At 40.7% G+C, this 18,783-nt stretch overlaps 1 protein-coding gene across 1 annotated transcript in view; it reads right to left on the bottom strand.

Annotated features, from left to right (window-relative positions):
- The window catches only part of fbn2b (fibrillin 2b), a 77,174-nt gene that overhangs the window by 27,714 nt on the left and 30,677 nt on the right, over positions 1-18,783 (bottom strand). Inside the window, exons 7-15 of the mRNA XM_059341674.1 lie at positions 16,910-17,107; positions 13,129-13,254; positions 8,078-8,203; positions 3,363-3,515; positions 1,833-2,060; positions 1,602-1,745; positions 1,175-1,294; positions 379-504; positions 172-294 (exon numbers count right to left, since the gene is read on the bottom strand). Coding sequence (XP_059197657.1) covers positions 172-294; positions 379-504; positions 1,175-1,294; positions 1,602-1,745; positions 1,833-2,060; positions 3,363-3,515; positions 8,078-8,203; positions 13,129-13,254; positions 16,910-17,107 — 1,344 coding nt within the window. The remainder of the gene's footprint in view (positions 1-171; positions 295-378; positions 505-1,174; positions 1,295-1,601; positions 1,746-1,832; positions 2,061-3,362; positions 3,516-8,077; positions 8,204-13,128; positions 13,255-16,909; positions 17,108-18,783) is intronic.

The raw sequence follows: 18,783 nt of genomic DNA, 5'->3' as shown, positions 1-18,783 counted from the left end.
CTGGACTTTCTGGATTGTTTTAAAAAATGTTTGACTTCTAAAACAAATCTGTGCACAAACAGGTTTAAAAAGGCATCTGCAGGATATCAAAGAACACCTAATCTGTCAACACAGCTGGCTGTTTGGACCAGAGCATGAGGTCTGTGTTTGTACTTCATAAATCATTCATACCGGTGCAGTAGCGGCCGTTAGACGCTAAAGAAAAGCCGGGCTTGCAGATACACTTGAAGCTGCCGTCTTCGTTGATGCACATGCCGTTGTGACACATGTTGGTGGTTGCGCACTCGTCGTGATCTGGAGGGAAACAAGAGGAGAGTTCAGTTGAGGTCTGTAAAGGTGAAAGTTCACATGAAGTTCAACCTGTTTCTGTGTCCTTACCGATGCAGTTCTTTCCATCAGAGGTGAGCTCGAAGCCAGCGTTGCAGATGCACTGAAAGCTTCCCTCTGTGTTGACACAGCGGCCGTTGCGGCACATCACCCCATTCACAATACACTCATCGATATCTAAAGAGAGGAGGACGACGGATCTGGCTTAGATCAGTGGTTCCCAACCTTTTTCCTCGAAAGACTTGTTTTACACCATTTTGTAATATTTCATATCATATTCAATGCAAGCCTATAGCAGTGCAGAAAACCTGATAAACTGTACAATTAACGTTAATAGTGAAATAATTTGTTAAATAGTGAACTGCAGGATGTTTGTGTAAAACAGGCGATTTGGATTAATTTTAAGAAGATTGTTTATGTGAATTTTGAATCAGGAATTAGTTTTTCTGTTATTTTTAGAAACTTAAAAAAAAAAAAAAGCTATATATTATGTATTTTTTTAACAGCCATATATAACAAATGGGCTTTTTTTTGACAACTTCTATTAGCACTTTAGAGATCAAAGAAATTCATAAAATGCTGATATTGGCCAACTGTACATTTTTCCAAAAAAAGGGGGAAAAAAGTTCTGCTGCACCCCTTAAAATCAAGACGACCTCAATACCTTTCAAGCATTTGCAATCCCCTACTAGGAAGTTAGTTTATTGAATATTAACCATCCTAATCAGTGCAACAAAGCTTTGGGAAAATATGTTTAATCTAGTCAAACATATGTAGAATACATATATTACAGAATCATCTTTGGAATTGTTACAGTGATTTAATTTGACAGCACACTCAGACATACCCATGCAGGCTTGTTTGGTCGGGGTTCCTTTGTAGCCCTCATGGCACTTGCAGTGGTACCCTCCAGCTGTGTTGGCGCAGTCTCCATTGATACATGGATTACTCACACACTCATCCACATCTTGGGATTTAAAAAAAAAAAAAGCATAAAGTGAACAAAAAACGATCTTGACTGTCAGAGTGAAAGGATTTAAATATTGGACAAAAAGGAAAACTGGTCAAACGTCAGCAGATTTCTCCTCCAACCATTAACCAACACTTGTATTAAGTTCCTTAAATCAGCAGAAGATGGCAGTGCAGTGCATGCAATTAGCTGTGGCACTGTTATAGTCACTGCCTATATGGCTCAGGGAGGTTACTGACAACTGACTGAATAACATTGCATGTGCACTTATACAGCATACGGTGTGTGAGAGCATTTTTCTTACCGATACACTCCCCACGAACATCCTGTCTGTAGCCCATGTTGCACTCACAGCGGTAGCTCATGGGTGTGGGAATGCAGCGTCCATTCAGACACAAGTTGGTGAAATGTTTGCACACGTCAATGGTCTCATTCACTGTAACCGTGCCTGAGAATACAAGACAGACACATCAACAAAACACAGCAGACAAACATAAATACAACTGAGCAGAGAGCCCTTTAATCTAGTCCTCACCTATTTGTTGGTATCCTACTCCATTGCCATTTAAGGTTCCTCCGTTACCACCGTTCCCTCCAAACGTACCTCCACCATTTCCACCGATGCCGCCTCCATTACCGTTACCGTTAGGGAACTTGAAACCATAGTTGAACCCGTGGCCGTTAGTGTGGGGGTAGTTGGGGTAGCCATTAGGCAGACCGTGGCCTTGGGGAACACCCACAATACACAGACGCCTGTACTCGTCTACAAGAGAGACAGAGATCACAGGGAACATGTGAGTGGATGCATTTAACTGCAGGTTACTTTTCATTTGTTTCCAGCCAGATGAAGCAGAGGAAGGACACATTCATATGCTTTCAAGTTGTGCCAACAAAGATTTTGTTTTCAAACAGTTTATGTGGATTATTATAGTAATTTGGCCTCATAAGCACTTTGGATCACTCAAAGGCCGACAGTATTTACACTTGAAGTGTACTCACAGTTTCCTGGAATTGCAGAATTCACAAAGGCCAATGCACTTTGCATTACATTTAATTTCCTTTTGTTAAGGTTAGTTAGAAAGTTGACCCTCTAACGGTTTAACTGGTTTTACAAATGCTTTGAAAGGAGCCAAGCTTGAACAAGTAACAAGAGAAAAATGTTTATGTATGATAATTTTCTCTGCTTTTTCTGCATATAGTTACAGTAAGTTAATTGACTTTCCATTGACTTTGTTTTGCATGAAGAAACCTCAGTCAATTCTGTCTCATATTCTTAAATCCAAATTGTGAACAAAATAAACAACAACACAAAACAACTGTAAACGTCTACTTTATCTATTTGTTTAAAACTCCAATTCTAGAAAGGTTGCAGTTGTAATAAAAGAATGTAATAATTTGCAAATAATCGTTTATTCACAATATACACTACACTACACTAATACACTAAATTCTGAATTTGCTGCATTCTGTTTACTTTATACACAACATCCCAACTGTTTTGGAATCAGGATTGTATTTATATATCTATGTGTGTACTGTTTACACACACAATATTGTATGTTTGTCTGTTCTTCACTTAGTTTGACAGAAACAACAAATCAAACACACACATCATATTTAGGTGGTGCCAGTGAAAAGCAACAGAACATTCTGTTACAGATCAGTTTTGGATCACACGGTCTCACGCAGAGGGAGCAGCATTCCAGCTTGACTGAGGAGATGATGGGTCATTATCTTTGCACAAATCTTTTCCATCTTTTTCTCTTTAGTTTGTGCTCATGACATCATGCTCATCAGTTTGAGTGGTCACACACAAATTCAAAGCTCTCAAAATCTTGTCTAGTTTAATATGAATGTGATAAACAAAATTGGTTTGTGGAACATCGATGTTGCCATGGCTTTATTTGCTGCCTGTGCTCATGCCAAGTCATAGACTATCTATCGTGGATACTGACAGTTTTTTGTCAACAGAGGAAGAAGGCTACGGATGGTCTGTCCCTTTGTTTGGGGATCAGCTGGCATATGAATCCTCTGTTCTGTCTAGTTTGTTTTCATGTGTACTCACCAGACCCTCTGACAGGACACATCTCAGGGATCTGTCCCAAAGCCCAGCAGCGTCCCGTGTCACAGCAACACTGCATCTTGGTGTACGAGCCGCTCAGCTCGGCAGCACAGCGGCCGTTAGCCAGCGCAGAGAAACAGGTGCCGACACGCTGATCTGAAGGAGGAGATGCAACAGAATTAGACAAATGAACAGGCAGTGAGATACAGTGAAGCTCAACTGGAGTAAACTAAAAAAAGGGCTGATGTGTTTAAATTAATATTATTGGGTTCCATGGTATGTCTCCTCTGTAATATTTCAGTTTTCTTTTACAAAAATAAATATGCAGAGAAGAACTTAACACCGTACATTTTTGCATGATCTTGATGACATAACTTACAATCAGATGTGTATTAGATCAACCACTTAACAGGTAATGGATGATAATTCAACACTCAGCACAAAATTCTTCAAAGTGAGTCATTTACTGAATGAAATTTGTAAGAGCAACTTAACAGTAGCTGAAACTTTTTGTTTTTTCTGACCTGCAGCAGTTTTAAACAAAGACTGTATGAAGATGGATTGCTTGACAGCTTCCTTAAATTGAAGCCAAAACACTTTGATCGTAGACGGGAGTGGGACATGAGCAAAACTTTAAAAAAAATAGTCAAAGTACATGTCAAATATTAATAGTAGTAGTATTCATTATGCTGGTGAATGTTAAAGGTGAATTTTTCTGATAAGGTTGGCATCGATAAGTTATAGGAGGCTATAAGAAGGAGGCGTAACATCATGATGAGCTGTGTTGACTCCTGATTTGTCCAGTGGGTGGACAGGAAGAACCTTAACAGGATGGCAGCTCCTCAGTCGATGGTTTTAACTCTTATCTTGCAGTAGTGATGTCTTAGTCCACTCCAAGTTGTGGCAGTACGCTGACATCACTGTAAGCTTCAGTTAGGTATTGTTACAGAATAAACAACTCCCATCAGTGATAAAAAGTACAACTGACTTGAACCAGAGAGGGCAGTGAAACACTGCTTTTTAGCTTCTGGTGTGAAGTTACTCTTTAAATGCAGGATTTCAGTACCATTACCACAACTGACACTGCTTTATATGTGGGAAAAGGTTACAGTTAATCTCAAAACAGCAGTGCTGTGAGTCAGCGGGCTGGCCTGCCCTAGGAAGCTTCTTTATGGGCTGGCAGTGGGAAAGGTTGCCTGGGGTCTCGACTAACTGCAGGCATCTGAAGGGCCTCCAAAAGGGGGTCTTATTTGTTACAGTTTTCCAGGTCAGGGTCAATGGGGCAGGAGAGGGGGCTGCGGTTCAAAGAGTGTGTGTAAGGAGTAAATGGAGAGGAGGAAGACGGGGTTTCTGGGTATTTAAGGAAAATACCAAGAAAGGAGAAAAGGCAGAGCGAGAGGGAGAGAATGCAAAGGTTTTATTTTGGAAAGCGAACAACATAAAGAGAATTTTAAGGAAAAAGTGGAAGAAAAAAGGGGGAAAAGCAGAATGAAGGGGGGAGTAGAGGGAGGAGCACAAGTCGATTAACTCACTAATGAGCCAGCAGTCTGGAATTAATCAGTTCCATGTGGAGCAATTCTTGCCAATTAGATAGAACATGAGGGGCTGCGCTGTGTCTGGGAGCACACATTGTACAGTACACACACACATTTACATGCAATTACACACACAGATATGCATTCCCATACATATCCACAGGCACACAACATGCAGAAATACACACACATATCAAGGTAAATAGATACACACAAACGCAATCTAAAAAACATCCCATAGGAATGGCCGAGCTGGAGGCTGGGTGGAGGGGGGAGGGGGGGGGGGGGCTGCTGATGAGGATGATGATGACTTAAATTGGATCCAGACCGTGGTTTGCTCGCTAGTGTTGCTCCACTACACTAGCATATGCTTTCATTTGTTGAGGTGTTTTTACAGACTGACTGACTGGACAGGTCTTTTTTTTTTTTCGAGCTTCCACCGTGTGACAGGGCATTAGGCTCTGATTACTGTCAGGCCCCCCCAACAGCTCCCACTGGCCTACTTTACCACGGTACAGTACATCCCACAAAGCACAGGCCAATAGCCACACAGTATAGCCTCCAGGACCAGAGCATACATATTGCTTCTAAACCACGAGGGCAGGCGAGCAGGAGATCAGTGTTATAAAAACAATTTACTCTCTTTAATTCACTTTATGTTCTGACCACAAAAACATCAGACAGTATGGGAAATGGTATCAAAGCAAGCTGGTTTCTGTCTTGCAGAGTCTGGGTTTGTGTCTCAGTGTGACTTTGGATAGATGGTTTGGACCTGACGTGGTCTAGTCTAGTTTTGTTTGGGTTTACGTATCTCTGCCTGTCTTCCAATCTAGTCTTGTCCATTTTGGAAGTGTGACAGAGACGGGGGAAGGATATATGGGGGTTGTGTCTGGCACCTGTTTTATTTGCTCTCTCATTTTTTTCCCCTCTCCCCTTTCAGCAGGCTGCAGAAGAGCAACTGGAAACCACAACTAAAAGAAACGAGGTGCAGGATCCAGATGTCAGAGGATGAGAGGGGAAAAAATGGGTCCAAGAGGAAATGGTGATATAGATAGAAGAGGATGAGGGTGCGAGAATTCTTCAGTTTTGGAGATAAAGTATAAAAAAAGCGCGTGAAGTGTAAAAAAAACCCTCACAAAAGCCAGAAGACGGAAGAAGAGAATGGAAATGTGCACAGTTCCAGAGTAAACAGGGAGACTATCTACTGTAAATCACTTGACTGTTAGCGGGGAGAATGAGATTTGGTGAGATCCACACTATACTCAGAAAAAAAAGAGAGAAATATAGAGTGTGAGTAACATATCACTTGGAAAGACAAAGAAGAAGAAAAGGGATGACAGTGGAAAGAAGAAAAAAGAAAAAAAAATGGACACGCATAACTGCAGACAGATGGAGAACTTAAGGGTTTAGGTGATTTGAGCGCTGTGTCAATGTGAAATCCACTTTCTCACACAAAGACACAGACACACCAGGCTGCCAATTAGCATTATATTTGTAATGCCCCTATTTAGGAGTATCTTCACCTGCTTAAGTGGATTAACATTCTGGTGTCCATGTATTTTGGCTGAATGTGTTGGTTCCACCCAAGCAGCAACTAACGGGTCTCAAAAGTGAAGTCAATGTGGAAATGCCTTAACGACTCCATAAAAATCATTCCTAAATAGTTTATGGTCTCAATCGCTAGTTTCAAGTCTTCTTCCATACAGCATAATGCTCATTTGGTGCATTGTGGTCCCATTCAGAGTAAAAGAGACAATCAAGCAGGGTATGCTTTAGGGTGTGGCTTTAACCTTTTTATTCAGTTCATTGCAACATTTCGAACGTCTAAAAAATGTGGTTTTGTAATGTTTATTTTTCTTTTCTTTTTGTTTGTTTGTCAGTTTTTTTTTCTTTTTTTCTACTTCTTATTTTTATTTTATATTATGGACTTTGTTTGCTGAAGAATGACAATAATAAAATAAAATAAAATAAATTAATTAATTAAAAAATGTAAATCACAAAAAAAAATAGTCTTGTTCAGTGTTTGATTGTAACTTCATAACTTATTGCCTCCTCCGCAGCTCCACCCTCTCATCCAAATATGGTCACTTCTGGTTATAAAAAATGCCATACTGGAGGCTTCATAGTTCACAAGCCAATGAGCGACGTCATACTATGTCCACTGCTTTTATAAAGTCTATGGTTCCATCAAGCTGATGTTATTGTTGCTATGTTTTTCCTTGCTCCTCATTTAGTTTTCCTTTAGACAACAACATATGCTCGCTAAACAACACACTACCTGCAGGATCAACCCCACCCATTTAATTACCTCTAAGGAGTTTAGTTTGTTTGTTTATTATTTTGTTTGTGTTTTGTTTTGTTTCTTGAAACTTGGTATGGTGTAGCATGGGCCAAGAAAGAACCCATAAAATGGGTTGGAGCGGATCTGAATCACTTTTATTGACACTGTGAGATGAGGCATTGTGCCTTGGCGGGGGTCTACCCTCTCACAGTGCCCCTCTGCGGTACGTATGTGCGGGCACATTTGAGACTCCAGGCGTTGTTCTTCTTGGTATTTTCTACCCATTTCCTCTTTAATTTTCTCCACAAATAAAAGCTCAACAAATGATGGAGGTTGAACTACATAAAAACTTGACAATCACTGTGAGGAAACATGTATTTCCAATTACAGAAATCCAGAGGTTTCACTTTGTTTCAGGAGCTTTTTAATTGGAGGAGAGTTGAGCCGAGCCTGTGATGCTGATAGGATGAAGCAGGCCGACCCTGAGCTGTCCGTTTTGGGGCTTAATCTTGAAGTAATGTATTAACACCTGGTTGTGTTTCACTGTGGCCGCCATGATTGGTGAGGATTGCAGGAATACATTAACACCTGGTAGTGTTTCATGGGACATGTCAGTAAAGTATGCACTGTATGTGTGTAAGCGTGTGTGTGAATGACTCAGAGGAGCACTAACATAGGAGTCGATTAATGCTGTCAAGGCCAAATAGTGCGTGCAAGTGTGTTTGTCTGCACATGGTGACCACAGGCCAGCTTGACTCATCAGAACTCCACTCTCAGGAAGCAGTGATGGAGGGAGGGAAGTTAGCGGCCAGATGTGAAGCTTTTAGCTAGCCGGGGGGGTGAAGAAATGCACAAATGAGAGAGAGAGAAATGTTGGAAATGTGTGTGTTTGTGAGACTCACCCACACATCTGGAGCCGTCTGTGCTGGAGACGTAACCTCGTGGACAGGTGCAGACGTAACTACCAGCAGTGTTTGTGCATTCTCCTCCATCACACACACCAGGGATGCTGCTGCATTCATCGATGTCTGCAACACACAGTTACATCATTAAATACCTCATCACATTACGGGACACGTCGAGTTGAGCACGCCTCACGCCAGCCCAGGACATTTTTTTTAAATGTTTCATTGTCTTTGTTTGGAAAGATGCAGTAGCACAATGCTGTAAAAAGTTTATTGCACTGGAGCGAGAGTTTCTCCCTGAGGAAAGATGAAGCAAATCGAATGAATCTCAGCAAAAGTGGAATTGATTCGCGTCTGCTGTGTTTGGTTCGGGCTATAACTTAAGCTTGTGAGCCGTGACATGTATATGACAGAAACAATCCAACAGTATAAAATCTCTGTGAGAGAAGAGTTAAAGTGGGATTCTGACCAAACAACGCTAAAATAACTCAATGCATTATGTATTTTGTCACAATACAAGAAGCAATTAAAGTACATATAAATCAAGAAGATAAAAAGACAATGTGCATAATGTGTGTTTACCTGTGTATTTCCATTTTTTAAAATGTTATTTCCTGTTTTCAAATATTGACACCTGGTATTTGATGCCTTGTCAGATTTATAGTCTTCTTTACTTGGACTTATAGCTCATTTAGTTAATTTTACATGGTATTTTATTCAGCCAAACTTTTTGGTCTACTCCTTGCTACTGAGGATTCTTTTGTCTATATTCTTTGGTTTATAAACATTTTTAAAAAGTATCATGAAATAAATACAGGGTCGCCCATAAAGTTGGAATCAAATTTTTTTTTTCTTTCCATGAAATGATTGCGGGAATGTGCTTTATTCTTGACGGATAAAGTGTATATCTTTTCAAAACTTTATTAATCAATCTCTTCCAAACATATAACAATAAAAAAGAAACCACAATTAACAGTGGATTGTGTCTGAAAACAAAATTATTCCAACTTAATGGGCAACCAGGAATTTGAATAAATTGATTAAATGGTACCCAGCCTTATGAATGGGAATAAGAAAACAAAATCAGACCATAGACACAATACTCAGCGATGTCGTACCATTATATGGACAAAAACGAAAAATATGTGTGAGGACAGTTATTCCAGAAACCCTGCCAAGCTTCAAAACAAAACATATGTATGAACACCATTCAGCTTTACGCTTGATTATATCTACAATTTCTTGCATCCTACAAATGGCAACTGAACTGAAAGAAATGGCCGTACTCAAAGAAACTCCTGAAGTTCCAGTGAGCAAGCTGACCTAATTTAAACATGCCATGATTTCACTCAGAAATGTGTAGGATGTCTGGGAGTACCTGGGCACGGTGCTTGGCAGGGCCCACCTTGGGTTGGGACACTTTATGATGGCATTAAGTTGTATTATTAGTGGGAGGGGGGCCTCATTGCTCCATGACAGGGGGACCCAAAGTGAAGTTCCAGAAGGTATTGGGTTTTTATGATGTGTCACGCTTATTTATACGCATACGTAATTACTGCACCGCTGCGGGGCATAATTACAGCATTAGTGCAGACGTGGTGTGTGCGGTAATATGTGTGTGTGTGTGTGTTTGGTTGGAAGGGTGTGTTTGTCTTTCTAGGAGTAAGGAGCCTGTAACTTATATCCATGTGTGTTTTTCTGTGATTCAGTGTGGATGTGTGGAGTAACGGCTGCCGTGGGAAGCTAAGGAGCTGTTCTTCCCCTGCTGACTCCTGTCTGACAGCGGTGGCACAAGGCCTAGGTGAGGCTGTAAAAGCCGGGCCAAATAAACCTTGTGTCAGCAGCAACAACTGTACGCCAGACATTACGCTCCACACAGACGCAGCGCTCTGGGACTGACCGTTGAGTGTGGAGGAGAAATGTGTGTCACCTGGATAAATGTCTACAACTGAGCCATCAAGTCTGCCTGTGTGCACAAGTCTATAATATATGTGATAAACTTAGCGAAAGTATGTGTGTAGTTTATCCATTGTTTTTCCTGATCTCGACTCTAGTTGTGTGTGTGTGTGTGTGTGTTTGTTCTGAATGAGTGCGTGAGAATCCGCGAGTGTCAGAGCGACGGGGAGGTCCGAGTGTGTAATGAGAAAGTCTCCCAGATGTCGTAAGTGTTTCTTTGTTCGGCACTAACAGCTGGTTTTGAGCCAAAGGACTATATTTATGGAAGGAAAATGGAAGGAGAAGCTGAAAAAAGCTGAAAAAGGAGGAGGAAGGGAAAAAGGAGAGACTGTTTAGCACAGTCTGAACTAAAAGCAGGCTGTAAAACCAGGTGCCTTGTTGTGCCCAAAACCATCAGACACCTATGACACTTAACTGCACTTTATCTTAACTGCTCCAAAACCTCAGTAATTTCACTGTGAGAGCTCTAACTGAGGCTCGTTTGTGCATTAGCTAGAAGGGCATTTCAATAAAACTTCCCCAAAGGAGCTCGACTGATTGTTTCCGAGATTTCGCTAAACATGAGTTTCCTGCCGATCCATGACTCAAGATACACGTCACAACAGTTCTTTTGTTTTTACAAGCTTTACAAACACTCAACTATTTTTCCTCTCACTCTGCATGGGCCAAACCATGAAGTTACCTTAGATACCTTTAGATAAATCCTAAAATATACAGACCAACATCAGAGCTGACGTCAGTTCAACTGTTTGCAACAGAAAAACAAAAAAAAAGAACATGCTTTCTGTTGTAACAGCGTTACTGATGCAAATGTTTAATATCATTTTGACAAAATCCATTTGCCGAATTAGGTCATTGTTTTTTAGACAAAATTAATATATCAAGTCTCAACATCATCATATAGACCAATTATTTGTATGCAAAAATTGGCAACATGCGTGCATGCCACTGAAGAAAATTAGTGAGAAAAAATTACTTTCTAATTTTTTTATTTTCTGGTTGATATGCTGTTCGATATTATAACAAATTGTCATTCAGGGATAGGCAAGTATAAAAATTGCATATGTAAATGTATAAAATAATAATGTAATGCATATGTATTAAAAGGAAGACTAATAATAGTACCTTTTTGGTACGACAGGTTCAAAACAGATTACGACTGTGATATTAAAACTCTGTTATCAACGCTGTGATTAAAGTTTCCTCATGAATTTAGCCTAATTCCGATAAGAGGTCTATAAGGATTAAACACGTTCACTGAAATGTTACTGAGATTAAAGGAATACTTCACCCCCGAAATAAAATGAAAAATTTTCCTTGCATCCATTCCCAATGAAGCATGGAAATAATATTTAGTTGCAGCTCTAGTCTTGAAGTGAGTACAATCACCTTTGCTGCAGAAAATAAAGCCATAAAAACCAAAGGTGGTGGAAAGTGTGCGTAATTTAAGGTAAAAATGAGCACAGAGGGGGCAGACTTTCTAATCCTAAACTCCTGCTTTATTTCTCCTCTGTCTCGGTCTCGGAGTGTATTGTAGTATAACTGCTCAGCTCTCTACTGTGCTGGAATGTGTCTACAACCTCCACGCCCAAATGTCTTTAAGCAGCGATCAGCATCTCTGTAGAAGGCCTTACTGTAACTCCTGAACTGTTGGTGGCGTTCACCCAAAACCACAAGTAGAACTGGGACTCCGGTGAATTTAGTGAAGTCATCCTCCCCATTTCCTTCTTTATTCACTGTGATATAAATCACTTTTTGTGTGTGTAATTACTCCCCATGAATCTGAAGTGGAGACACTAGTTTTCTTTATGTCTGTGTATTTCTGGTGCAGCTCTCAGCCGTGCTACAAGTTAATAAAAGGAGAGTTTAGATAGTAATTCATACACAGATACACTGGCCTTGGTCTCGTTCAGTAGAATAGATGTCATCTGGCTTAAACAGTTTACGAGCTTTCTGTAATCCCCCCTAAAGACTGAGAACACATCGGCTTCAGCCCAACAGACACAACCCCTGCCTGGCTAAATATCAGACTGTTTAGCCGGGGCATTGTTTAAATTCCAGCCAATCAACACATTGTAATGTGAATCCACTCTGTGTGCGTGTGTGTGTTTCCAAGACCAAGTGTGTGTGTTTATGTGCGCACGTCCAGACTTCTTTAACTGTGAACATGTCGTCACTTTTTAAACGCCCGTAGAGATTAGTTAACTGATCCCAGGAAACACACAGTTATCATAAAGTGCACCGTCCATGACTGTCTCACCGCCAACTTAAAAAAGCATCATTTGAGTTCAGCTGGATTTTTTTTTTGATTGGTGATAAGTTGACATCCTGGACTCTTTTGTGTTCAAATAAAGCCGATATACTTTGTGATGCTTGTGATCGTTAAACTTGAAAATATTCAGTTTGTAGTTATAAGTCGTTATCTAAGTTAATAATAACCCTTTAAAACAGTAACATCAGCTGTTTTTTTCCTTTTGGATCAGACTTTGAAACATTTTATTTAAAAAACAAAACAAAATGATGGGTATTTGTCATCATGTTTAATAGACTAAATGATGAACTAGTTAGTGAAACAGACTCTTATTTCTCTTTTTTCCCTTCTCTATCAAGACAGTATCTGTGTTTCCATTAATCGCGAAGCAAATCTGAAGCAAATTATTGAAATGTTGCATTAAGGAAAATGTGAATTAAGGCCGTTTCCATCAAGAGCAAATAAACAAAGCTGCATAAACATACTTTTACCAAATTTTGGTGTTTCCATCAAGCTTTTCCCATCGTAAAACATTTGTCAATGAAAACACGACTACTGTTATGATCAGCATACATGAAGCCAACAAAATCAATGTCTCTCTCAAGGACACTTACTTTAACGGCTCACACTGCACTGTTTTATCTACCCAGATATTTCCCCTGTCACTCATCATCTGGCAATTTACACAATAATGGCAGCACATCAAAGTTGGCCGCAAGTCGTTGCATTTTTTTTATTAAGGGTTAAGCAGGCCTGATGGTCATCCATTTTTAATGGCTTTGGTTTGTTGAATATGTCTTTATGTTAAATCCACTCGTCCACTTTTTAAAATCAGACTTACCTTCGCATTTGTGGCTGGTTTCACTTTGACGATGTCCGGCGGGACATTTACACTCGTAGGATCCCACAGTGTTGATGCAGTTACCTCCGGCACAAAGACCTGGCACCGCCTGGCACTCGTCCACATCTAAGAGACGGGAAGAAAGACACAGAAATTGGTGAGGAGAGGCAAAAGCGGAAAAGAACAAACATTCTAATAATTACGGGCATCTGAACGGCAGATTTAAGAGATGCCGCATCTTATGTGATGTTTCTAATACATCAAAAACCACAAAAAAGGATTCAGACTAACATGAAACAATGTGCTTTCTGTAAAAAATATATGTTTATATTAGTTAACCATGGTTCAAAGCATATTTTAGAGCATGTTTCTGGCACATTTTCTGTTGCTACAACACTGTTCTTCTTCTGTTCTACATCTCTCAGCAAAGGATTTATGTAAAAGTGAGAAGTAACTTGGCACCGCCTGTGATGTCTAAGACCACTTCCAGAAAGACCCACTCCAGCTCTTGTTTTCACAGGAAATGGCTTTTTAAATGTAAGTTTTCCCAGCATTCAATGTGAGTCACTTTCCCCGGTATTGGGGATATGTCAGAGGGCGTATTCCTGTAAGAGATGTCTGATACCTGACACAGGCACACACACACATACAGTGGGATTATATTCACCACATTGCCATTGTGCAGAGCCCAGGCATTGTAAATATGCAGCTTCAACAGCCTGTTTCTATTAATTTGAATACACTGGATCTTCTTTTTTAAGAAACGCTGAGAATGCCGTTGAGTGTTGAGGAACTCTTTCTGCCAAAAGGCTAAAAGAGAAAAAGAAAGAAAAGCATCTACCAGCCAACATCCTGATGTGGAGCCTGGAGTGCAATCCTTACATTTGGGTTCATGGTCAGGTGTGCTTTGTACTTCTGCCAGAGAGACGTTGCTCGAGGCTCTCTGGCGATAAAGTGTTTTTGCTGCGTGTGTGTGAGAGAGAAAATGAGTGTATGGGGAGAAAAGATAGAAACAGAGATTCAGGGAGAGAAGGAAATACAGATGGACAGTGAAAGACAGAAAGAGAGTCACAGAAAGATGAGTGAATGTCTCACACTGGCAAATCTCTAACACATGAGCAGCCTGGCCGACTCGTCCAAAAGAGAGGAAGTTGTGGAGCTAAATACAAACCAGTTACTGATCCCAGATGTGTTACCTTTTTGAATTACCCTCATAAATAATGTATACGGACTTATTCATACAGCTAGGCTGACTGTGGTATTACTATATCTTATGGAAGACTGTGTTGCATACCTTTGATATGTTTTAACACATGTCGAAATATTTGCCAGGCATATGTGCATGAATAATTGTTGGTATATATAGTTAATTTTCCAGCCATTCCATTCCCCTAGCTTTCACCTGGAAAATGGCACTTAAAGAGAAGCTCACTGACTACAAGAGACACAAAAAGAATAGAAGAGACATTAAATGAATGCGAAGACACGCAAAATAATCAAAAAAGACATAAAAGGACCCCAAAGAGACACAAACTGACCCCAAAGATACAAATCAACCAAAAAAAGACTCAAAATGAACATGTAAAGATGCACATTTACCACAAAGAGACAAAGAAAGAACAAAGAAACACCCAAAAAAAGACACTTAATGACAGACACAAATAGACACAAAATGCTCTTAAAACATACAAAAAGACATAGTATTACCACAAAAGACACATAATGCTTCGAAAGGGACATTTAAAAAAAAAAGTCTGTGTTTGCTCTTGTGTAGGAAGGATGGCAGGGCCTTTTACATTTCTATGCCCAGGGGCCCATTGTCTCTTAATCCATGGCAACCAGGAGCAGTTGACAAAAAGGCTAATTTGGTTTCGAACAGGTCAGTGTCTTCTCTTTGATATAACTAGAGCTGTCAAAATGACTGGCCTGCACAAAATCAAGCCAAAATGGACCAACATTTGATTACAGCGCTCACAGTTCTGCAGAAGTTGTTGTGGCGCAACAAAGCTAGCAAACAGCCCCATGCACACAAAGATGGACTTGCTCCAGACAAAAATAAATAGCAATTTGTCGATTAGCATTGTGCCTGCATGAAAACAGACATAATAGACTGATTAACAGACTGAATGGGCTTTTTGTTTTACTTCATGCATTCCTTATTTGAATCACAGACTTTTAGATGCCTGGAGCTCTGTCAACATATCTGCTGATAACAAATATGGGTATAAACCCACCATGCAACTTTGTTATAATCCCCAATTTCCCAGTATTAATACATAAACCTTATGTCTTTAGCCCTGTCCCAAGCTCTGTCTCTATGGTTGAAGTGAGGCCAGGTGCTACGAGTATCAACACAATAACACAGTCTCCCTCTGGGACAGACGTCAACCATCACTGCCCAGGGTGGTGCTGGGTGTGTCCATGTGAGATGAGCTGGACTGAGGCAACAAAGAGCCTGGCGGGGCTCGTCTAACAAGGGACACAACCTCCACATGTGTCATATATTGATGCGGTCTTATTGCTTAGTCTGGCCGGGGCCAGAGGTTATTAGAGAGGCATGCAGAAAAAATCGGCTCTGGTCTGAGGGGGTTCTGGGACACCAGCGGCAGGAATGTTGATGAAAGAAGGTGAATCTCAGTTCATATTTCCCTCATTTATAATCTCCATGTCTAACACGTTTGGACTCATGTAGCCTGAGCTGCTTCATACTGTTATGTCTGTACAACATCTGCTGTGGTTCTTTTTGAGCGAGAATGACTTTATCAAATTAACACTACTAGTATCTTTGCAACAATATTCAGCTATTACTCTGATATTATTGCAGCAAACCACTGACAAGCTCACATTTTGACTTTAAGGTGATTTTTACTTTCTAAACATTCTAAAATGAACTGAAATGAAATATTATGAACGGAATGTAAAGAACTGACAGAGATCTATGTATTTTCTTGTAGAGATATCTCCTGAAAGACACATGCTAACTAGCTAGCCCCGGCCCGTCCTATCTTGTAATACCACCATAGACTGTATAAATGAATACTACTTGTCCCTCTAGAGGTGATAGTGAGTCACTGCAGCGTCCAGTCAGCGTCAGAGAGGACGAAGAAGTAGATGCAGCTACACCGCTAGCTGTACCGCAGTTAGCAGCTTCAGTTTACAACTGAAACTAAAATGAAGATAAAAAAGATACACAAAAACTGAGATTCTCCATTTAAGAGACACGGCTGCATGAAAACATTCCCAACTTAGCTTCATCATGGAGCTAGAAGATGACACTATCTACTATCTACTATCTTTATATTTTTAAAGACATTGCAAGGCTTAATGCATGTCCAACTGTGCACAATCTCATCACTGCAATTATTAAATTATGTAATTCTTGCACAGGGGCATGTAGCCAGGAATTACACAGTACCCATTAAAAGAAAGGCGAATGTGACAGCTGGGAACTCCTCATGGATAAATAACACCTAAAGCTATCTTCTGTTTACAGGTGTGTGGAGATGCACGTTCACAGCTTGTCCTGAATAAAACCTTAACAGGGAAATGTCTGGCCTCCATGTAGCTGTGTACATATAAACACCCTCGGTGTTGTTAACACTACCTTGAGGATGTTGTGGGCAGGAATTGCAGCTGAGATGATGACGGATAAAGTAACGGTTGCGTGGCTGCTCGTGTGTGTTACATGTGTCCTTCATCACTGTTAAAAAGAAGATCTGCCAGGTGTGTGCACAAGAGAGAGAAAGATGTATGTGGCTGCATGTGCTCCAGTCTGACTGACCTTGGCAGGCTCCGGTGCGGATGTTGGGGATGAAGCCTCGCCTGCAGGGGTGTGGCTGGGCGGGGCACTGCTCACAGGGGTGGCCCCACGCCCGACCAATGGTAGCGCAGCAGAGGGTTTTAGTGCAGACGATTCCACTGAGCTGGCCCTGGCACATCTGGTTGTTCACCTGGGTGAAACATGGCCCAGTCCTGTAGTCTGTGGGGTGAAAGAGGCAGGAACCCTTTGTTAGTTTGTGACCGATTTAACATTTGATTGATTAAACGATATAACGGTGATTCATTTCCTCCAACACATCTGGCGCACCGTTAAATGAAACCAGATTCAGTACATAGCTGAGAATTTTCTCCTTTATGGGGAAGGCATATTTCCTGTAATATCAAACTAACTGAGTCAGTTCATTCTTTCTTTCTTAATTTTACTCAAAACAACTAATGGAGGCAAGGACGTGGAAAATAACCTGGCACAACATTAGAGGATGGTTTTAGAGACATGACTCACTGGACCTTTAAACACATCCTTGCGGTTTAATTGCTTCAAGTGTTTAGTCTTTGAATAAGCTCTCAAAGAGGAGCATTTACAAGTAGCACATTTTACCAGGATGTAAGAAGAAGCATATGAGAGCTGGTAGCAACATAACTGCAGCGCACGTGATGTCAGGCATTTTGTTACTAAACCTGCTCAGATTAAACCGTAAAACACATCCAGATTGTTTCTTTCTTTCCGCAGGAATTTAGCAATAGGATTTGAATGACTACCGTGTATTAGGTCTCTGTGATAATAAGTTAACCCGTCGGATTGACGTACTAACGCACATTCCAAGACTTTAACTAACAGTTAGTGGTGGGCGAAACAGTGCTGGTTTCTGTTTCCATCGATATGACAGTAGAAGCAGTGTGGTGGTCAGTAACAATCCCCCAGTGACAATCATCCCCCTTGAATATGTAACATTTTGACGCATCTGTGTGCCATCTTCAGGACAATGCACTTCAGTATGTCCAAAAAACACATGTTGCCAATAACACCAAAGAACCACAAATATCTCTTGGAAGTCAGACACTTGTGTCGACACGGGACACCCTATGTTTTGGGAAAGGATGGTAACAACAGTACACAGTATTCAAACAGATGTTGCAAGTAAACACATTGTGAGAACAAAATGGCTTCAGTGATCACCTTGAGTTCACGGTGTACCGCCGTTTGGCAAGAAAACTATGGCATAATCTCGTTAAATGCACTTCACAAATCAGGCACAATGACCTCATGCTGAAACCATTTCGGCAATACGATGCTCGTCTTTTTCAATCACATACGGCCTAATGATGGCTTACTTTGTGGGAGAAACCCTTATTAAGTTCTCTGCAGTGGCGCCAAACTTAATATAGCCTTCATTAAAAAAAAAGTAGATTGTTAAGATTGTCACAGGGGAGATGAAAGACACACTCTACGGTTGGCTAGCCAAGGCTGTGACAGCGAGATGTGGAGAAAGAGAAGGACAGAATGGCATGAAAAGATAGGAATCAGTGGTGGTGTCTGGTGGGAGTCCTTCTTCAGACTTATTGGTTCCTTGTGCTACATGAAAGGGGATCAGAGAGAATGGGGCAAAGAGTAGGAGACGCAGAAAGAAAGAAAAAAAAAGGAGAAAGAGAGAGGAAAGTAAAGTAGGTCAAACTGAGCATGCAGAGTGCAGGTTGGGGCTCACGCCAGTTCTCCTCCATCTGTCTTTATTTCTCTTTGCCCGCTTTAGGTCTTCCTGTCTGTCTGTCTTATACTCTCGCCTTGCCGCCTATCAGCCGCTATTTGATCTTTGGTCTACATGTGGCCTGGTTGGCACATGTGTTTACTCATGTTCTGAGTAATAATACAAAAATGAT

Source organism: Centropristis striata, chromosome 9, assembly GCF_030273125.1.
Source record: "Centropristis striata isolate RG_2023a ecotype Rhode Island chromosome 9, C.striata_1.0, whole genome shotgun sequence".
NCBI lineage: Eukaryota > Metazoa > Chordata > Actinopteri > Perciformes > Serranidae > Centropristis > Centropristis striata.
The sequence above is the reverse complement of the archived record's forward strand: the minus strand, read 5'-3'. Positions and strand labels throughout refer to the sequence as shown.